The sequence below is a fragment of the Panthera uncia genome (genome assembly GCF_023721935.1).
Source record: "Panthera uncia isolate 11264 chromosome B3 unlocalized genomic scaffold, Puncia_PCG_1.0 HiC_scaffold_1, whole genome shotgun sequence".
NCBI lineage: Eukaryota > Metazoa > Chordata > Mammalia > Carnivora > Felidae > Panthera > Panthera uncia.
The window spans coordinates 125,950,452-125,971,652 of record NW_026057582.1 but is presented as its reverse complement, the minus strand read 5'-3'; the positions used below and the strand labels follow the sequence as shown (position 1 = coordinate 125,971,652).

At 48.1% G+C, this 21,201-nt stretch overlaps 2 protein-coding genes across 9 annotated transcripts in view; one reads left to right on the top strand and one right to left on the bottom strand.

Annotated features, from left to right (window-relative positions):
• SYNM (synemin) overlaps window positions 1–8,708 on the top strand; it is a 28,347-nt gene extending 19,639 nt beyond the window's left edge. Inside the window, 3 exon segments of the mRNA XM_049614013.1 lie at window positions 2,097–4,859; window positions 4,862–5,277; window positions 5,279–8,708. Of these exon segments, the coding sequence (XP_049469970.1) occupies window positions 2,097–4,859; window positions 4,862–5,277; window positions 5,279–5,806 (3,707 nt within the window). The 3' untranslated portion in view covers window positions 5,807–8,708.
• Window positions 8,709–10,810: 2,102 nt separating this feature from the next.
• Window positions 10,811–21,201, bottom strand: part of TTC23 (tetratricopeptide repeat domain 23) — a 105,517-nt gene continuing 95,126 nt past the window's right edge. For 4 of the 8 annotated variants that reach the window (XM_049614017.1, XM_049614016.1, XM_049614015.1 and 1 more), the window contains 3 exons: window positions 19,626–19,748; window positions 12,207–12,289; window positions 10,811–11,351 (listed from right to left, as the gene is read on the bottom strand). In XM_049614017.1, the coding sequence (XP_049469974.1) occupies window positions 11,252–11,351; window positions 12,207–12,289; window positions 19,626–19,748 (306 nt within the window). In that variant the 3' untranslated portion in view covers window positions 10,811–11,251. Of the gene's footprint in view, window positions 11,352–12,205; window positions 12,290–12,385; window positions 12,467–14,047; window positions 17,615–19,625; window positions 19,749–21,201 lie in introns of those variants that run through there. The other 4 variants (XM_049614020.1, XM_049614019.1, XM_049614022.1 and 1 more) reach the window with 4 other exon arrangements.

Below are 21,201 nucleotides of genomic sequence, written 5' to 3'. Positions count from 1 at the left end.
GGATAGATGGAATATTAAAAAAAAAACAATAGTTTCCATCTTTATTTTTCAAAAACAGCAGGCAATTCACAGATTTGAAAGGTCACTGATTCAGAACAATAATTTTGGTTTCAGGTGTCTGTGACTGGTAGGAATTGGGTCTTAGACAATATCCAGTAAGTTTACTTACTGATTTTGAGAGTAAGGTTGAAAAAAAGCAAAGATGTTATTCACCAGATTTCAAGGTTTACTTCAGTCACTTAGATTTTTTACTTGAGGCTATTTAAGTCTGAAAGTCCATCACATCACTTAGAAGGGAGAGAGGAGAAAAGGGCTGGGGCCACACTTTGAGAAGAACCACCAGTTGAGGGCCAGGGCTTGCTAATCTTTGACTAGCTGAGTTCTTGGAGCCTAGGGAGAACTCAGCAGGAGGGTTACCCTGGGCCTCTGTTAACTTGTTTCATTCACTGATTGTTTCATCTGGCTTGTTAAAGGATACAGAGACAGTATTTGCAAACTAAATCTATTTTAGCAGTTATGGATTAGGCTAAAAGAAAGTAGCATTAGAATAAAGAGGACCAGTTGTGAACTCTTTTAATAGGCTTTGAGTTTCCAGATAGTTGTGTGTCCTGTGTGATATACACGCAGTTAACTGTTCACTGAATAAATGTACGGATGTGTTCTTAGATAGTGAATTTATCAATACTTATGAATACACTTATGTTTCTTTTGTAATATTGTATAGAATAATTCTGGCCACTTGCCCACACTCGGTTGACAGCCTAAAACCAGTCTGTCATCTTCCATATTTCTTGGTGAACCTTAATTAAAGATCAGATGGTTCTTGCAGTTTCCCAGGGATTCATCTTCTGGGGCTTCTCTGTTTTTTTTTTTTATTTTTTATTTATTTATTTTTTTTAACGTTTATTTATCCTTGAGACAGAGAGACAGAGCATGAACAGGGGAGGGGCAGAGAGAGAGGGAGACACAGAATCCGAAACAGGCTCCAGGCTCTGAGCTGTCAGCACAGAGCCCGACGCGGGGCTCGAACTCACGGACCGCGAGATTGTGACCTGAGCCGAAGTCGGCCGCTTAACCGACTGAGCCACCCAGGCGCCCCTGGGGCTTCTCTGTTTAAGATCAGTATATTGACCTGAAAGGAGGAATCTTGGAGAAAATGTCCTGGCCTGGTCTTTCTCTTGTACCCTGAGCTCTGTCCTAAAGAGGCCCTTGGCTTTGGCTGATGTGACAGGGAGATCAAGGGTGGAGAGTGGGCTTTGCTAGGCTCAGCCGGATGGGGTGTGGTGGGCACAAGGGGGCGCTCTCAGGGTGGACGGTGCTCTTGACCACATTCTAACCCACCAGCTGCTATGCCTGAGAGCAGGTACCCACCTGGAGTTTGGACATCCCCGAGGGTAAGCACCCTCTGTGGACCATCCGGAGCAAAGCAAGGAGCCCAGGATCAGGACATTAAAACAGACTGTAGTGTTGGTGACTGGTCAGCTTCCTGCTCTGGCTCCCTTTCAAATGGACAGTTTGTAAGAAAAAAAATAGAAGTATAAAAATAGAAGAAGCCAGGGAGCTTTAGAAAAAGTTAACCTCGTCAATACTTGTTGGCCCAACATGGAAACCAGTGACAAATCAGAGCATATTAAATGGGGGAGAGAGACTGCCAGTTAGCGTGGAGTGATCTCGTACTTTGTAATAATGAAGCTCTCTTCTCCACGGAAATAAGTAAAATAAACTCAGGCTGTCAACAAAGCAGCAATGCATGTTTCCAAACTATCACGGTACTGTGAAATTTAATCCACAGAGACTAGCACCCAGCTTCTCGAATGCACGTGCCGAGCTGCGTGAGCTCACGTTTGCTGATGTTTGTGAAGGTGGATGATATTTGAAGATCAGCAACGAGAGCAAAGTGTTGTGCTATGGCATGCATAGCGCTACATTTTATTGTAACGGGTTTTTTTTAAACTACCAAAATCAGTGATTTGGGGGTGGAAAATAGCTCATTCCTTTCTGCCATAATAGTTTGTATTTATGATGATGGGATGGGATTTGACCTGTAGTGATGCCTTTAAGATGAGAGAGGTAATGATGACTGTCGTTTTCTGCAGAGTTCAGAAAAACATCCTATCAGTATGCCAGCACGGTGCTGCAGAGGGAAAATGAACGAAATCTGTTTCCCAGGCGGAAAGCACCTCTGGCCAGCTTCAGCCACAGCCTGGCGCAGCGCTCTCACCTGTCGGCAAAGCCTGGAGCTCGGCCCGCCGTCCCAGGTGCTGCGGGCAGTGGCTTCCTAGGCTCGGGATATTCTTCCCTAACCACTACCCGGTGGGAGAAAACTGACGGCAAAACTGCTGACTCTCAGGAAAAACCTGCCAACAGCCAAGCCAGCGTCAGAACTTTCTCTCCAGTGCCCGGTCTTTTAAGGGATACTGAGGCTCCAGCGAAAACATTCCCCGAAAGACCGAGAACCGCGGGTACAAAGGCCGCCTCTGCTAATGTAGCCAAAGAGCCCACCCTTGCCCAAAAGCCCTATCAGGACAATGTGTTGACAGGTGCTTCCAAAAGCACGTGGTCAAGTGAGAGAACCGTCCTTGTGGAAAAGAAGACGGGGGCTAATGTCACGAGAGAGCAGGAGAGAAACAGGCCAGGTGCCATCCAAACAAAGTGGGAAGAGAAGGTGTTTGATTCCAAAGAGAAGGCTTCAGAGGAGAGGAATCTAAGGTGGGAAGAGCTGACAAAGTTAGATAAAGAAGCAAGAAAAAGAGAAAGCCAGCAAATGAGGGAAAAGGAGAGAGGGAAGGAGTCGGCGAAGGAGAAGAGTGTTCGAGAAAGAGAGGTACCGATCAGTCTAGAAGTCTCCCAGGATAGCACACCAGGGGTGGCCCCAAAAGGTTTGCAGACTCCCCTCCAGGGGGATGCTCGTGACGGTGCAGGCAGAGGCATGGAAAAGAAGGAGGCCAGGTTCAGGCTGGACCGCGGCGACACCACCAGCTCCCCGAAGGGTGACTCCACGACCGAAACCATAGCCGAAAACATCGTGTCCAGTATCCTGAAGCAGTTTACCCAGTCTCCTGATACAGAGACATCTGCTAATTCTTTTCCGGACACGAAGGTCACTTACATGGACAGGAAGGAGCTTCCCGGCGACAGGAAAACAAAGACTGAGATAGTCGTGGAGTCGAAACTGACCGAAGAGGTGGATATTTCAGACGAGGCTGGCCTGGACTATCTTCTGAGCAAGGATGTTAAGGAGGTGGACCTGAAAGGAAAATCGGCTGAGCGGATGATAGGAGACATAATCAACCTTGGTCTGAAAGGAAGAGAGGGGAGGGCAAGGGTGGTCAACGTGGAGATCATTGAGGAGCCCGTGAGCTATGTTGCTGGTGAGAAGGCGGAGGAGTTTTCTACCCCCTTCGAAGTGGAGGAGGTTGATGATGTGTCTCCGGGCTCCAAGGGGCTGGCTGAGGAGCAAGAAGGTTATGGAGAAACAGACATCATGTTCTCAGGTAATCAGCATAAAAAGACCAAGCGGCCCCAAGAGAATGTAACTCACGTCGAAGAAGTAATGGAGGCGGGTGACTCAGAGGGAGAGCAGAGTTATTTTGTGTCGACCCCAGATGAGCACCCTGCGGGGCAGGACAGAGACGAGGGCTCGGTGTATGGGCAGATCCACATTGAAGAAGAGTCCACCATCAGGTACTCTTGGCAAGATGAAATCGTGCCAGGGACTCGGAGAAGAATAAAGACGGACGATGGGCTGGGGGAGAAGGTGGTGAAGCCGTTGGACATCTCAGAACCTTCTGTGGAGGAGGAGGTGGGTTATACTCACTGGAAGGAACAAGCTAGAAGTGGTGAATTTCATGCTGAGCCCACAGTCATTGAGAAGGAGATTAAAATACCACCTGAGTTCCACACGTCCATTAAGGGATCCTTCAAGGAGCCCAGACACCAGCTGGTGGAGGTTATTGGGCAGCTAGAAGAGAGCCTTCCGGAGCGCATGAAGGAAGAGCTGTCTGCTCTCACCAGAGAGGGTCAGGGCGGGCCCGAGAACGTTTCGGTCGACGTAAAGAAAGTCCACACCTCCGGGGGTAGGTCCGTGACCTTGGTTGCCGAAGTCAACCTCTCGAGAACCGTGGATGCCGATCAGTTAGACCTGGAGGAGCTGAGCAAAGACGAAGCCAGTGAAATCGAGAAAACCGTGGAGTCAGTGGTACGAGACAGTTTGGCCAGGCGGCACAGCCCGGCGCCTGGAAGCCCAGACGGGGAGACCGCAGAGGAGCCCCCGGCTGCCGGCTTTCGCTTCAAGCGCTGGGCCACCCAGGAACTGTACCGCCCCGGCGGTGAGGAGGGCGATGCCAGCCGGGCCTCTCAGGGCACGGAGCAGGTCGCTTCCCCGGGTCCGGTGTCAGCCACGGTAGAAGTCACCAGCCCGAGGGGCTTTGCCCAGTCACACGTGGTAGAGGACGTAAGCCGGTCTGTCAGGCGTGTTAAAGTAGACCCCACTGGGATTTGGAGGACTGAGCAAGTCTCACGAGAAGGACCCACTGCACAAGTGGTGGAGGTAAGTGGGGAAGGGGACCTAAGTCCGGCCCTGAGCTCGCCAGGAGCCACCTGGTCTGTGAGGCACTTCACCCTGAGTCCTGATCAAAGTCAAGTGTTCCAGGAAGTCTTCTTCCAAAGGTCTGTCCCTGCCTTTCGGGAGGCAGGGGGCACAGAAGAGCCTGGCCCGATAGAGCTGTCCACAGATATGGACACAGCGGGGAGGCGCAGTGTGTTTGGCTCCGAACAGTTTCATGCTAAAAGGGAAATTACTTTTCAGGGCCCCATTTCTGGGTCGGGGAAGGTTGGCGATTATTTTCAAACAGAAGAGTCAGTACCCAGACTTCTGTAAAGGACCTTCAGGTGGGCCCCAGAGAGGGGTTTGGGGAGCAGATCCAGTTCAGAGCCCCCCTTCCAGACAGAAGGGCGTTGAGTATCAGGGAAGCTTCCGTGAGCATTGAAGAGTGGTCAGGGGACGGCACATCTGTCAGGCAGGTCACGGTCTGGGCTCAGCAGCATCAGACCACTGGGCACATAGTTCCCCTGCCCCGGGAATTCAGCCACTCAGAAAGCAGTGCCCATGGAGAGGGCTCGGCAGACATGAGCCAGGCTGCACGTAGTTCCGCTGTGGGTGGGAAGATCCTGATGACCGGAAACAGCACCTTCCAAAGTGCCAGTTCCCAGTGGCCTCAGGAGGCCAGTGTGGGAGATGCACGAGGGGCAGAGGAGACACCGGGCATGAGCAGAGCCTTTTAGGCACATTTGTCTGGGTCCCGCAGAGACCACAGCCTCTGAACGGGTTGTCTTCCACGAGCCCGTTTCCAAATCGCTTGCACCTGCCGGTTCAGCGGGCTCCCCTGAGCTAGGCGAGTTGGCAGACGGCAGCGGGGTGCTCAGGCACGTGGCACGGGGCCCCAGAGACTCTCCCTTTACCTTTCAGATGGACATGAGTCACGTGGAGGCGAGCCCCCGCTGGACGCAAGACACCACGGTCTTCTTCCCTGCAGGGACGGAAGCGGCGGCTCGTGGTGCCCCTGATCGTGGGGCCTGGAGAGACGGGGGCAGTGGGAATGCCTGGGTGGCCAGCGTGAGCTTTCAGGGCTCTTCCGGGGACGCACACCAGGTCCCCGGGGAAAAGGGCAAGGCGCAGGCTGAGTTTGACAAGACGGTGCAGCTACAGAGGATGGTAGACCAAAGGTCGGTGATTTCGGATGAAAAGAAAGTTGCCCTCCTCTATCTAGACAGTCAGGAGGAGGAGAGTGAGGGCCGCTGGTTTTGATAAGCAAATATTTTGTTTTCAGTGGTGTCTTATCTGGTAACACAGTAACACACAGAGGCCTTTACTTCTTTGAAGGAGGGAGGCTCAGTCTTTACGAAGACCTCCCCACTTTTCTTACTTTCTCCAAAGAGCGCTCCAGGCGATGTCACTTTACTTTATAATCTGTAAAGGTGTCAAATGAATTCATGCCTTCGAAGGCATTTGAATTTTATTTTTGAGTTGGAACTTTGACACAAATATTTTTTTTATCTTTTTAGTCTTAAAAGTTCCTTTTTCTGGAGTTTTCTCTCCACTGCTTGAGACAGTTTCGACCAATTTTGCTCCTGGTCACGGAAATGCCTCACATCTGTTTGAAGTTATAATCAACTCTCTATAGGGAAAATGCCTAAACGGTAACAATATAGTAAGATGCCTATATGATAACAAGATTAAAGTAATATATTTAAGAGTAAATTTTATTTGCATGTGCTAATATGAAATAATCAACTAACATTTAAAAGGAAAAATGTGTACATTTGTCACTTTTCCAAGTCTTTTCAAAAAGAAATCCTAGGAAAGAAGCAGATTGCTTCCATAAAAGATAAAAGTGAAAAAAAAAAAACCTAAATGGTTCTAAATTTAGGAAAAAGTTAAGTTCACTTTGAGACTTGAATGAATTGCTTTCTATGTGCAGAACTCCAAAAAATATATAGTATTTTTGTTTATGGAGAGGATAGCTTCAGCCCATTTGATATTCCAAGTCCACACGCTTGCTATGTTCGTGTAAATTCTTAGAAGCCCACCCTGGGCTTATGTGTAGGGAAAGTGACTGTTGGGAATGCGTTATTGTATTTCCTTTCTCACAGCACTGGGTTGTTAAGTAGCATACAGTCTAAGTATTCTTGTTTGTTACAACCTAAGTTCTGGAGTAGCCAGCTCCCGCCAGAGTGTTAAGCTTCTCCATACCTTAACCCTTAGCCCTGTCTACACATTTAATTTTACTGGCGGGAGGCAGACCCTGAAGACAGTAAAGAGAATGCTGATGATGCTCAAGCTAGAGCCTGGCTTGCCAGATGATCCTGTGCCGTGACATTGGAAGCACAGGGTGGACTGTGCCTCCCAGAGAAGGCCTTGCAACGCACCGCTAAAGGGACCGAAGTCTGGGTGATGCAAAATGACAACCAACCTCGAGGACGTTTTTGCATTTTCTTTTTTTTTTTTTAACGTTTATTTATTTTTGAGACAGAGAGAGACAGAGCATGAACAGGGGAGGGGCAGAGAGAGAGGGAGACACAGAATCTGAAACAGGCTCCAGGCTCTGAGCGGTCAGCACAGAGCCCGACGTGGGGCTCGAACTCACAGACCGTGAGATCATGACCTGAGCCGAAGTCGGACACTTAACCGACCAAGCCACCCAGGCGCCCCCGTTTTTGCATTTTCAACAGAAATCATTACAGCTGGGGTGTTTTGCCCAGGGAAGAGAATACTAATGTTACATAGGATAAGATGTTTTGTGGGAGGGACTGGGTGCCTCTCCTGCTGCCCAGCACCCAGGAGGGGCCCTGGAGGAAGGCAAAGGCCCTACCCTCGCGGGCCACGGGATGCTGACGTGCAGGTACACACCGTGAAGTTGAAGGTACTAGAAAGAGTGAGTGTGCTTTACTAGGTTTGTTTTATTTTACATAAGGGTATTGCTTTTAAGGCTTCGTCTTTAAAGGTAGCAGCACACAGAAATTACCTCTCCAGCAGCACAGTATTATTTTAATCCAAACTAGTTGCTTGCACATAACATTGTTTAAACTGTATTTCCAGTAACAATCCTAGAACTGCCAGTAGGACACTGAGGAATAGTGATTGGAGGTAATGCCATCCTCTAGTGGGTTATGATGTTGGGGGTGGTGGTTACGGCATGAGGGTCTTCTCTCGGTGGGGGGAGGCGGGATGTCACACAGTGGCCCTCACCTCCTAGAAATGGCTACAGCAGGTAGTTTAGGGAGAGTGCATTTTCTTAATAAGTGGAGGAGAAATGCAGCCAAGCTTTCAGGATGATCCATTTTACAAACACTGTGAATCGGGGTATAGAAAAAGTTGAACTGCAAGTTTAAACCTTTGTTATCTTCCAAATGAACTAGTAATTGTCACAGACTGGTACAGAGGTGATGGCTTGGCAAACAAAGCCTTCTTGTTTCTCATATAGTCAAAGATGGGCGATTTTATGTTAGCTGTAATTGGTAATGGTATTTGTAGAAGTGATTTATTGGTCAAGGTGACAGCCTACTGTTTTGATGGCGACACAGACTGAGGATGGGGAGTCTGTTATGTGAGTCTGAGTGGGCTTACTTTAATGTCCCTCTCTTGCCTTGTGATCTTGTGAATGAGTGCTAACAGGGACAGATTATTAATATCATGACCCACCTCTCTTTGGAAAATATCTTAGGTCTTAATTTATATTTCCATGTTAGAACACATGTCTTCAAGAAGCATCCTGCCAAGAGTACTTACCAATATGGACTCCTGAGCTGTCTTTGGTTACTCAGTCTCTGGATCAACCAGGAGCAGGCATGCCCTCCACACTGTGAAGGTCGCCTGAAAGTTCTGTGTCCTTTAAAACCAGTCGCTCTGGAGACCATAGAAATCAACTTTGTGGGTTGGGACAGAACCAATTTTTGCTGTTGTATAGACAAAACAGTATTAATGGAATGTTTTTCACCTTCCCACTGGTTGTTTTGATATCATTTGTTTCAAATGTATATTTAGAATGGAATCACTTACAAAGCTCATCTTTCTAAGCTCCTGTTCCCTACAAAGGGAAATGTCACAAGAATGTATAAAAATAAAAATCTAAGAAAAAAAAAAAAAAAAAACCTCCACATTGTTCCTAAAGAGAATGAATGTTTTCCAGTAGGTGTTTTTGTGGTTTCTATTTAAGCTCTAATTAAAGCATCTATGTGTTTTACATGCATGATTTTTTTTTTTAATGGTTGCACGGAATCACTGGGGAGAATATGTATGGAAAGTTCTGGCTCTTTACCCAAATCAGAACTTGATACTGTTAACACAAAACTACAAAGCGTAGCAGACAGAACAAAAACCAGCTGGCTCATATTCAAATATAGACTGGGCAGTTTGTGGTAAGAACGTGGTCATCACAGCCTGGAAGGCTAGTGTCAGTAGGGTGACCAGCCATCCTGTTTTGCCTGGGATGGAGGGGTCCCCCGGGACATGGTTTCAGTGCTAAAACCAGGACCGTCCTCGGCACACCAAAATGGTTACTTTGAGTGCAAATTGGAGTGGTTAGTTAATCCTGGCTGTTTCTTAGGTGCTTGAAAAACTTGCAGTAGAATGAGACAAAGGAATAGTTATTAGGTACCCTTACCTGTCTAACTTTTTACCACCCCCTCCCCATGACTATCTATAGTCTTCCTCTCGTGTTGAAGTTCACACATTTAATAGATGGGAGACATTTGGGGGGGGACATTCCTATATTCATTCTTTCCTTGGGGTGGGGACTAAATTTTTTAAAATATATTTTAGTTTCTGTGATTGCAAGATACTATCCTCCAAGAAAGACAGAGAGGAAGAAGTAACATCAGAATTCACTTTTTTCCCCCAAAGCCTAGCATGGGCTGTCTGCTCAGGCTGCTAGGACAGCGTACTGCAGACTGGGAGGCTTTAACAATGGACATTTCTCTCTCCCAGTTCTGGAGGCTGGAAGTGAAGGATCAAGATGCTGGTAGATTCGATGCCCGGTTGTGGCTCTCTGCCTGGTTTGCAGACGGTCTTCTTGCTGAGACCTAACGTGGTGGAGAGAGCGATCTTCTGTCTCGTGTCTCTTCTCATCAGGGCACTAATCCCATTCACGGGGCTCTCGTCTCCCAAAGGCCCCACCTCCTAATACATTCACATTGGGGATTAGGGCTTCATGAATTTTGGAGGTACACACACATTCAGTCCCTGGCAGACTCCAACGTGGTAAATATTTAAAATACTTATTCTACCATCCATGTCGGAACCTGTGTCTTCCGACTAGATGGGATACCTGGTGAGTAGTGACTGTGTGTCATGCCTCCAGCTTGCACATGGCCTTCATCCCACCTGGGATGAGTGGGTACGAGTGGGGGTGGCCTGTGTGGTCAGCTGCCATAGCTTCCAAGGGGGACAAGGGACCTTGCCTCTCTCTCTCCACCCTGCACAAATGGAACCAGAGCACCTACTGGGCACTAGAGTAGAAGGGGCCCGTGCTGCGTCCTGCTGGCATCTTAGCACCAGCCTACAGCCTTGCTGGGCCTCGGTCCGTGGGATGAGTGTGGGAAGGAGAAGGAACAATGCTGCCCACAGCCCATCCCGCCCACTGTGTACTCTACCTCCTTCCAGCACCCAGTCTCCTGTGGACACCATGGAGAAAGGTGCTCAAAACTTCCCACTCTGCTCTTCCCTTCTCGAGGGGCAATGGCCTCCCCTGCAGGAGACTGAAGACCATTGTGGATGTGAGTGCTCGTCCACTCCACCCTCCCTACCTCACATGCTGAACCCGGAGAAATAGCTGGGAGAGCACGGCGCCAAGGGCTGTGCCGACTCCAAAAAGAACCTCCAGAGGGCAGCCATGTTTCTCCTGCCTGGAGTAGAGGCCCCAGGAGTCAGCCGCCCTCTCCTGCAGCCCTTCCCCCCTGGCCTCACCCCTACTCCTCTGTCTTCATTCCCTTACACCCGCCTCCCCTGACCTCCAGCCCGTTTACTCCCATTACTCCCTGCCCTGCTGTACTGGGCTCTTTCCCTCTGTTACCAACTCGTTCTGCCACTTCATGTTTAGTAATTAGCATCCATGTTGGCTGGCGAGGTCTGAGAGGATGGGGACAGTGTGTCCTGTTTACTGTCAGGTCCCCAGTTCATAGCACTGGCCTGGTGCACGCAGGGTGCTCAGCCACATTCAGTGGCTGTAGGAGTAAAGAGAAGCTTCCTCGCGTCCCTCTAGGCTCCAAGAACTCTGAGGCAGCCATTTGAAAAACATACCAACCCAGCACCTCTGAGATTCTTCTTAGCATTTTATTCTGCATCCCTATTATCTTCCTACAAGAAAGAAAGGGCTTTGGCAGCATTTGCTCTCAATCAGACTCCAGATCTATGCGAGGGGCATACATAGGTACGGCCAGATGTTGGGTCCACTTCCATACACAGGAAGTTTGAAACTTTTGAAGAGAAGCCTTTCAGCCACAGTCGTGCTGCTGGGTAGAAAGTTTTGTTGCAAGAGAAACCACTTGGACGGTGAAAAAGAAATCTGCTTTACAGAAGCACCAGAGCACCCTGGAGGGCATCCGCTGTCAAAACGCGACATCTCTGTTGCATGCTGGAGCAAACAGCCCCGAAAAATCTGTCGAATCCCACCTTCTAGTCGGAGAGGTTTATACTGCACCCCAAATGTCAGCACCCGGCCCGACCCAAGCTTTCTTTGGGGGAGGGGTGGGGCTCTCAGTCCGCTGCGCTGGGCTGCACCTTCCCTGGCATGCCGGTGCAGAAGGCCGGTTTGGCTTTCGGGGCCTGCCGGGTCTTCGCGGCCACCTCGGGGGCCCTGCAAACACGCAGAAAGTGGGGTGAGCGTGCTGTCCCCTGGACCACTGTTGCTCTGAAGAGAAGCCCAGCTGCTGCTGAGCTAACAGCTGGCGAAGGAGTCTGGGGAGGGAAGGCCAAGGAGAAGAGAATCCTGGCACAGCAACCTAAATCCCAAGGTTTTTTTCTCCCGTGTTCTAATTCCTTGAGACCATTTTCTCCCTGAGCTGAGAGGGTCAACCCTTAGCTGGCTCAGAGAGCAGAGCACAAGCACAAAGGTTGGGCTGGAGGCCCTGGCGGGCTCAGGGTTCAACGTTGCCTCCGGCTCGGGCCGGCGGCTCTGAGAGAGCGCCCCCTGCCGGCTGTCTCCTCGCCTTCGGTGCTTCCATGATCCTTCCTTGGCGGTCAGCCCACAGGCTCTGGGCCACACTGGCTCTGTGAGGGGCGGCTTCTCCACAGCAGGGAGTGGAAAGACCTGGGGCCAGCCTTCAAGGTGAAGTCAGAGGGCTCTCAGGCCGCCGTCCTGACAGGCACGCTGAAAGCAAAGGGAAGCCAAAGGCAGGCCTCCAGCAGGCCACGCCAGGGCACTGTGCCCTCGCCTGCCAGCAAGGGAGGTGACCCGCAGGCCCTGGTCTGCAGGAGGGAGAGTCCCAGTGTGTTTCTGCCATTATTCAAGAGCCAATCTTTTCTTAGTATCTGGGCAAGGGGGATATTTGACAGCTGGGCTTTCAAAGGAATCACTGGTGTTGCATAGTTTATGAGTTATGGGAAGTCAGTTAGTAAAACTTTCCATGGAAAGTTCCACAGAACCTTACAGAACCAGCTTCCTCTGCGATCTGAATGGCAAAGGAAACAGTGCAAGGGGAAGCCAACTCACTTGGACAGGACGTCCACTGTCTGCTGGGTGGCCAGAGTCCTCTTGTCTTGTGCTCCATATAAGAGGGTCTGAATCTGAAGACACTGCAGAACACCAAGTAGTAATCATGAGGTTATAAAAATGTTACTGAGAGCATTTCGCAGGAAAATGAAGTCTCCCTTGAATGAAATAAAGCATACTTCATCCACAGGCCCATGCTTGACAGAACTGGTGCATTCTCAGGGTTTCTCAGGGACAGACTGGCCTTCAATTTGGATGCTCTGAGGGATCCAGGAAATAAATGCAAAGTTTTAACACTATTTTACACAACTCCTTATGATGAGCTATATGCAAACTATAAGCATAAGGGCACCTGGGTGGCTCAGTCGGTGGAGCATCCCAGCTCAGGTCATGATCCCAGCTCAGGTCACGATCTCCCGGTTCATGAGCTCGAGCCCTGCATGAGGCTCTTCGCTGACCGCTTGGAGGCTGCCTGGGATTCTCACTCTTCCTCTCTCTGCTCCTCTCCCCTGACTCCTCTCTTTCTCTCTCAAAATAAATAAACATTAAGGGGCACCTAGGTGGCTCAGTCTATCAAGCGTCCTACTTCGGTTCAGGTCATGATCTCATGGCTCTAGAGTTACAGCCATGTGTCAGGCTCTGTGCTGACAGCTCAGAGCCTGGAGCCTGTTTCGGATTCTGTCTCTGTCTCTCTCTGCCCCCCCCCCCCCCCCCCCCCCCCTGCTCACACTCTCTCTCTCTCTCTCTTAAATATCAGTAAACATTTAAAAAATTAAAAAAAAAAATCCCTGACTCTCCCCCTTTGGGTAGGCAGGTTTAAAAATTTCTTAAAAAGTAGCATTTTTAGAAAATAAAGGCAAGAACATTGGTATTGACCAGGGATGGTCTCTAGTTTCGTTTTTTTTTTTTTTTTTTAAATTTTTTTTAACGTTTTATTTATGAGACAGGGAGAGACAGAGCATGAACGGGGGAGTATCAGAGAGAGAGGGAGACACAGAATCCGAAACAGGCTCCAGGCTCTGAGCAGTAAGCACAGAGCCTGATGCGGGGCGTGAACTCACGAACAGTGAGATCGTGACCTGAGCCGAAGTCGGACACCCAACCGACTGAGCCACCCAGGCGCCCCTCTAGTTTCGGTTTTTAAATGAGCCTTGCTCAGGAAGGTTTTTAAATTTTTTTGTTTGCTTTTTGTTTTATCTTGTTTTTTGGTAAAAACATGCTCTATCTTATATGGGCTTTCTATATTCATTACTACACAGTAATTTCTTAGGAATTAATTTACCTAGGACTTAAATATTGAGCTTATGTATTATCCAGGGCTAGCTTTGGCTTGATTTCTCCCTTCTGCTTACTGAGCTACCATCTGGTTACTTGTACCAGACCAGGGTAAACTCAAGGAAAGAATAAAGATGCAAGTTGTGCCCCCAAATGGCCAAAATGATTCTTAAAATAGAATGAGGTGGAGGAACTTGCTTTACTGTATATCAGTACCTTTTATAAAACTGTAGTAATTAGGACAGTGGGGTTTTCATCCAGGGATAGACAAAGAGGTCAGTAGAACATGGCAGAGAGTCCACTACTTGATAGATGATAGAAGTGGCCCTGAAGGGTCTAGGGGAAAGAGCTGAACTAGTCGGTAAATGGAACTGGGGTCGTGGGCTTTCCAAATGGGAGAAAATGGGTCCCTATCCCATACCAAACACAAATATCAATCCTAGACAGACGGAGGAACTAAATGTGAAACGAAAACTTGGAACTTTTAGATGAAAATATCAGAGGTTTATCTTTATCAGCTTGCAATAGGGAAGTATTTCTTAGACAAGATCCAGGCAAATCAAAAGTAAAAGACTGATATGATTTAACTGTATTAAAATTCAAAACATCTATGCACCAAAATTCACCTTAAGTAAAGTACAAGGAGGGAAAGTATAAAGTACAATGAAGGAAAATATTTGCACAATACCGAGAGGGGATTAGGACTAAGGACGCATAAAGAACAAACTACCAATAGAAAATAATCAAAAGATATTATTCAAAGAAGTTGAAAACTAAGAGGCTGATAAACACACCTAAGTTCACTAGTAATCAGAAATGCAAACTAAAACTTCAAGGGCATTGTTCCTTTGCTCTTAAATTGCAAAAATTATAGTCTGATAATGATAATACCAAGCTTTATCACAGGTATTAAGCAACAAGTACTCTTTTATATATTGATAGTGGATGTTGAAATTGGTACCACTTTTAGAACAATTTGGCAATATTTAGTAATGGATAGGTACATGTACGATATACAAATTTTTGATGCGCATATAGCCACATAGATGAATCTCATGATTATAGAGAGGAAAAAACAAATTGCAGTTGAATGCATTATATATATTATTATATATTACATATTATTAAAATACATATTACATATAATTTATATGAAGCTTAAGAAGCATGTATAACAAGATCGCAAAATAATTTTAGTAAATTAATTTAGTAAATAGTAAAATAGTAAAGACATAGTAAAATAATTACGACAACGTGGGAATGATACCAAATTCAGGATAGCAGTTATCTGGAGGCGGGGTGGGGAAGGCTAGTAGTGGGGACTTCAACTGTATAGACCCGTACATGTTTCATTGCTTATATTGAACAGTGAACTCAAAGGTGTTGGTTACATTCTTCATGCTTTTCTGCATATCTGAAATACTTTACATTTTTACAATATTGAATTGGTTTTTCTACACGGTTACAGCTTGAGTCAAAAAAAGTCTGAGGCTTTGGGGACTTTGTACTGAAGACTGTTTATTCATTCTGATCTGCCAACCATTTTTAGGTCTTCAGGAAAATTAAAATGCAAGCAGCCAACATGCTTTGTCTTTAAAAGATGTGGAAAATATCAAAACCAACTGAATGTTTGGTTCAATCTGAGGAATTGAAAATGTGGTTCTGGAATCTGAGAATGTGGTTGTCTTCTGGAGGAAAGAGGTATTATTAGACGAAGATAGGACGGGGTTTTGGGGTTTTTTTGTTGTTTTTTGGTTTTGTTTTGAAACAACAGACCTTCACTCTTTGTTGAATTATGTAACACCAAGGAAGTAGCAAACTTGTTCTGTCATTCCATTCAGCATATAATCCAAATGCTCCAAAATCCCACCCCCTCCACCCAAATAAGCCACAGGCTTTCGGAATCCGCACTGGGGGCCCTGGCCTGGCCTGCTGCTCTTTCCATGGGTTTGGGCCAGCTCTGCTTTAATCCACGGATAAACTGCTGTGAACTTGGGAAACTTAAGGAACTCTGAGAAAGTTCTGTGTTGCTTTTGGGGACAGGTTTCCAACACCCAGGACACTTGATGTAAACTCTTCCCACCCTCCTCTCCCACGTGGCTCCCAGCTGCTGGAAGCCTGGGGGCGTCTCCAAGCAGGGTCCAGCAAGGGAGGTGCTCACGCAGGGACAGAAAACAGGAAGCAAGCAGGCTTTCCCCTCATTCATGCTTGGCAGTGAGAGGCCACTGTCCAGGGCTAACGTTCTTGCCAGGACAGACTTCATTTTCCCCTACATGGCCAGAAATACCTTAACTCCGTGTGAAAGATCAGGTCTCATTTTAAACTCATCTGCCTTCTCTGTTTACATATCTACGAGTACCTCCCTTGCAGCTCATTTTGAGATGAGCTGATGTCTCCGTGTTAGTTCATTCACCGAGACATTAGCATTTTACTGACATTATAATCATTATTTGAGATGGTCTGAGATCTCGGTTTACCCTGCCTTAACAGAGGGACTCCGAAATCCAGAACTCAGGAGGGATATCCATCCTACCCTTTGGGTTACTGAAGCTTCTCTCTGGCCCCTCATTCTCCAGGGAAAAACATACTATTAGCTAACTTTTTCAGATTCCTAGGTACAAGGACAGGGCAATTGACGGTGCTTATACCAATTCTCACTGGTTCTACTAACCACCTCCGTTCCAGACCTTGTGTGCTGGTCATTGTCCCTGGGGAAATTGTGTGTAGGGAGACTGGAGGTAGGAGACAAGGTCATAATCAATAATCAAGCCCAGAGAGAGGTCAGCCCATCCCTGTCCCTACTCCCTAGACCCTGGCAGTCAAGATTCTTCTCTTCCTGGCATTAATAGATTTTGGTTTTTTTTTAAGGCAACTTACCCTCCTTAAGGAGATTTGCCCCCAGTTCTAGCTGAAGCGAGAAGAGATGTAAAGGGATGCCAACTAGGAGAGGGAAATGGGTCCTCAGCCCCTACCTAATCTCCTTTAGATGACAGTGCCCAGGGACACCATACCAGGCACCACATCAGGAAAGAATGGTTCACCTACTAGCTGGAATAGTTTTCAAGAGCTACCTTTTTAAAATAGTGAGGGGCGCCCGGGTGCCTCAGTCAGTTAAGCGTTCGACTTCAGCTCAGGTCATGATCTCGCAGTTTGTGGGTTCGAGCCTGGCGTCAGCTCTGTGCTGACAGCTCAGAGCCAGGAGCCTGATTCAGAAAATTTTAAATAGTGAAATAACCCCCTTACTGACCTTACTAGGAAATGTTTTACATAGCTGTGTATTTACCTAAGAAACATAAATTGAATTTTTCAGTGCTCTGCTGCTCTTAGCTAAATTTGCTTAAGCATTTTTGTGTGAAACAGGTTATTTCGATTCTTTTGTTAAAAATATGGACACTGTCAGAGACAAAGTCAATAAATGTTATTTGAACCTACTGGGAGCCCGGCATTTTAAACAACTCTCTGAACTAAGTGAAGAATCCCAAGTCCCGGTGGTGGAATATTCTATAGCATAAATAAAAGGCATTTTGTGCTCTCCAGATTCTTCTTCCAAGGCCAGTGCACTCCTATTTGAAATCAGCCTGTACAGGGTGCTTCTCATTTTTCTCTAAGTGGACAAAAACCCTGGAATTTCCAGGATCCAGATGAATTTTGGGGAACTGTTATATTGTTGTTACGCTCTTTGATTTTATCTGCAGGGGTTGGGAGAAGTCACTTGTGTTTCTATTATTCCTTAAATACCAAACAAGAAGCTTTCCACCCCCTGCAGAAAGACAAGAGGTAGCACCCACTTCCACACTGGCCTGCAAGCTGTCCCCAGAGGGGCCACATTTGTGTTGCTCGCCTTCGTGCCCCAGGTTCCGGAACATTCCCTGGCACGTGAGTAGGGGCGATATTTGCTAGATAAATGAACGATCAAACAAGAGGACAAATAGTTCAACTGAGGAAGTTCTTATACGGAGCCTGAAGACACGGTTGGACCACAGGGCTCCAGGGATCCGTCAGCAACTGACACCTCTGGTAAGGATGCTTCGTGGGGGGGTGCCGTGTCACGAAGCCTCGCCCTCAAAATCCAGGCAGGTTCGGTAGCCGCAACAGTGCTGCTCGCTGTGCACTGCTTCCCTTAGCAGTCATTCCTAAAGCCAGGGCAAGTTACGACACGACTGTAAGCACCTGATGTGAAACTGAAAACTTATTTTTGACATGGCTGAGTTTTGCAAGCTAGGTTTCTGAGGGGCCTGGGAGGCAAGGCAGCTGGGACAGGAGCCACAAGTTGGTGTCTTCCTAGCTCTGGCCTACCCATGTGCCCAAGAACTCACACCCTTCCCAGTGTGGCTGCAGGGGTGGCCCGGGGACAGCTGCGGGGTAGAGGTTCGCTGACTCCGTGTACTCTGGCTTTAGAAAACCACGACAGGGGTACCTGGGTGGCTCGGTCAGCTAAGTTTCTGACTCTGGATTTTAGCTCAGGTCATGATCTCACAGTTTGTGAGCTTGAGCCTTGTGTCAGGCTCTGTGCTAGTAGCTTGGGATTCTCTCTCTCTCCCCCTCTCTCTCAAAAAATAAGTAAATAAAACATTAAAAAAAGAAAGAAAGAAAGAAAACCATGACAGCTATATCCCCAAAAAGAAGCATATTTTCCGGTTTGGGCAGGAATCTCTGAAAACCTGCAGTCATTACTCAAGGCCATTTATTTGCATGGCCAGTACCCCTGCAGAACTGGATTGGGTGACTTAGCCCTCCCTTCACCCATCAACCCCCAGCCCCCCAGCCTTCAGTCCTGGAATTGGACCATAATTCCTATCAGGGAATTTCAGACAATGGATGTGCTGACGGGATAAATCCTACTTATTCACAGAGGCCATGTGGCAAAGAGCCACCTCAGTGGCAAGGCCACAGGCTCGATGATGGAAAACTGACAAAGACAGGCTTTCATGCCTGGTAAGGGTCATGCCAAGCTCGTCGTGCTAGTCCAAGTATTTTGTCTTTATGGGGAATGAAAAACAAAGCCACAGAAAGGTAAGATTTTTAACAACGACTCTAATTCTCACAACCTAAAACCACTACTCTTCTTTTACACATTATCTGATGCGACAGCATGTCCGTGGCGGAGAAGCTACCCTGATGCTCATGAACTGTGGCTCTGTTTACACGTCAATTCTCAAGGCTGGCGCCAAGAAAAAAAAGATGTCAGGGAAGATGCCTTCAACGTTTAGAAAAAACACAAATGTGCCTTCACGGACGCATCTTTACAAGGCAGGCAGAAGTGATTCACTTAAATGATGACCTTGGCGGAACTGAAAGGACAAATCGAAACACAGTTCATCAGGGAGCATTTTCCTATGGAAACAGGGGCACGTGTGGGTGGGCGTTCCCCAAGCCACTCGGGCACCAGCCTTGTCCTCACTAGGCCCGAGTCCTCCATATCTACTCATTCCCAGAGCAGCTGTTTGCAGAGCCCTGGCGATATGCCGACCTGTGTCCACCTCAGGGACAGAGCAGAGTGGCCAGGCCTGGGCCTTGCCCTCAGGGGCCTCCAGTGTAGTGGGGGAGCCAGACATTGAGAGATTTTGTAAATGAACGTGTGATAACAACTGATGATAAGAGCTGTGGAAGAGAAAAGAAGATGGGGCGACGGAGGAAGAAAAGTGGGGGGGGGGTGTCAGTGGTGGGAGAGGGCACTTGGTCAGTGAAGGCCCCTGTGAGGTGACATGTGAGTTGAGAACGGCAGGATGGGGAGTCGGCCATGTGGGCACAGGTCCGGGGAAGGGGGTGCTGGTGCTGGGGTCCCAGGCAGGACTGGGAGGTGTTTGAGGGAGCACACTATGATCCCCCTTCTCTCTCACTCTTGCTCTCTCTCCCTCCCTCTCATGTGCACGCTTGCACACTTGCACCCCTGCAACTCCCTTACCTGGAGGACCACTAATACTGAATCCCCAGGATTGCTGCATGGGTGGGAGGGATGCCTCCCACGACAAAGGGACAGATAAGGTGGGATCAGGGGCCCCAGGACGAGGGACGTGTGAGATGAGGAAGAAAGGGGGCCCGGGGACTCTGGAGAGAGACCCCGTTTGCAAAGCTCTCCCCGAGGGTCTGCGGAGGGCCAGCCTTGAAAGTGTGGGTGTCATCCTTGTCTCCCTCACTCCTCACCTCTGAGTTGCCACGTGCCGTGGGTTCTACATCCTTATCAGCATCCCTCGACTCCCCCACGACCTTGCTCCAGCCCCTGGCCACTGTCTTGGAGCAAGCTACCACCATCTTTCTCCAGGACAACTGCAACACAAATATTTAGAGAACAAACACATCAGCAGGACGTGCTGGTGTGGGGAATCCTGCTGCGCACCCACGTATGGGTCACGGCTTCCTTCTCTAAAGTGGACAGCCAGCTCTTTGTATAAAAGCTGGACTCGCCTATTTCAGAGTTGGACAGCAAGAGATCCAGACCCTTTGAAAAGCTAAGCCTTTTGAGCTGCCTTTTCATGGCCCTTTCCGTGGCTGTGGAACACAGCCACCTCGTCGGGTCCTTCCTGAGCCAGTGCAGTCTCGCCAACCATTCCTGACCATCGCTCTTTCCACCTGTTCATGGTCACGCTGCATTTATGTGGTAGGTTTGGCCTTCCCCTCCTTTGCCAGCCCTCCACCCATAAACTCATGGTTGTCCCGCCTCTAGTGAGGCTCTGGCAAAACGCCAGTGTCAGGCCAGGACAGTCTGCTCAGACCACGGTTCTGCACCCTCCAGACTCCAGTGCCAATTTAGGAGCGTCTAAGGCACTGAGGACTCAACAAGCAGCAGTGAGAGCTCCGATGGTTGAGGAACTTTCCAATGTAGCCTTGTGTCGGGGGCAGTCTGGGCACGCTGCCCATCTGTGTTTTCTAAGGGACAGCAAAGGCAGAGGGGTGCTTTGTGTGGGCTGCTGTGGTTGGGGGGCCTGACCCCGAGGATAGGGACTCTTCTGGGCAGCCTATGGCCAGCAGAGCTGGAATTCTCATTCCCACCTAGCCTAGAGCAGGCACAAAGGAGGCTCCACATTTTCTCCACGGAAGGTCAAAAAAGGATGACCTTGATCCCTCTAACCATCAGCTCCTATTGTGATACTCTTATCAACCGATTTACAAACAGCTTTAAGTGAGGAGTGCTTGCAACGCCTTTAAGCCTGCTTCTCAACTCAAGAACAGGATTTTTTTTTTTTTTAATATGAAATTGATGTCGTCATGACCTTACTCTCTTTCTAAAAGGATCTGAGGTGGGCTGTGGCAGCCCAACAATGGGTTAGTCAGTGATGATTAGGAAAATCAGGATCAAGGACAAATGGGACTACACATGAAAACAGTGTGGGCTAACATGGGGCTCTGTGGGGACTCCAAGCTCGATCTGGATCTCCTGGTATCCAGGGCAACGAGGAAAACACCACACAGGCTAAAGGGAAAGTAAAACGAAGTGGTCCGATGATAGAATGGCAGTGTGTGAATTATGTATAAAATACAGCTGTCAACCAGGAGGCTCTGTGTGCTTGGCCAGTCGCAGGAATGGCTGTTCTAGGGTCTCAACCCATGGCCACATGAGATCCTTCCAGGGGTGGCTTTCTCATCTACAATCTATGAGTAAAAACCATTTTCCTTTGCCCTTCTTCAACTGATTCATTACAGTGGGCTTTGGATTTCTTGGAGAGAGGTCACATAAAATTATTCTTTTATGGAGATGTTTAATGTCTGCCATTGTAAAGCA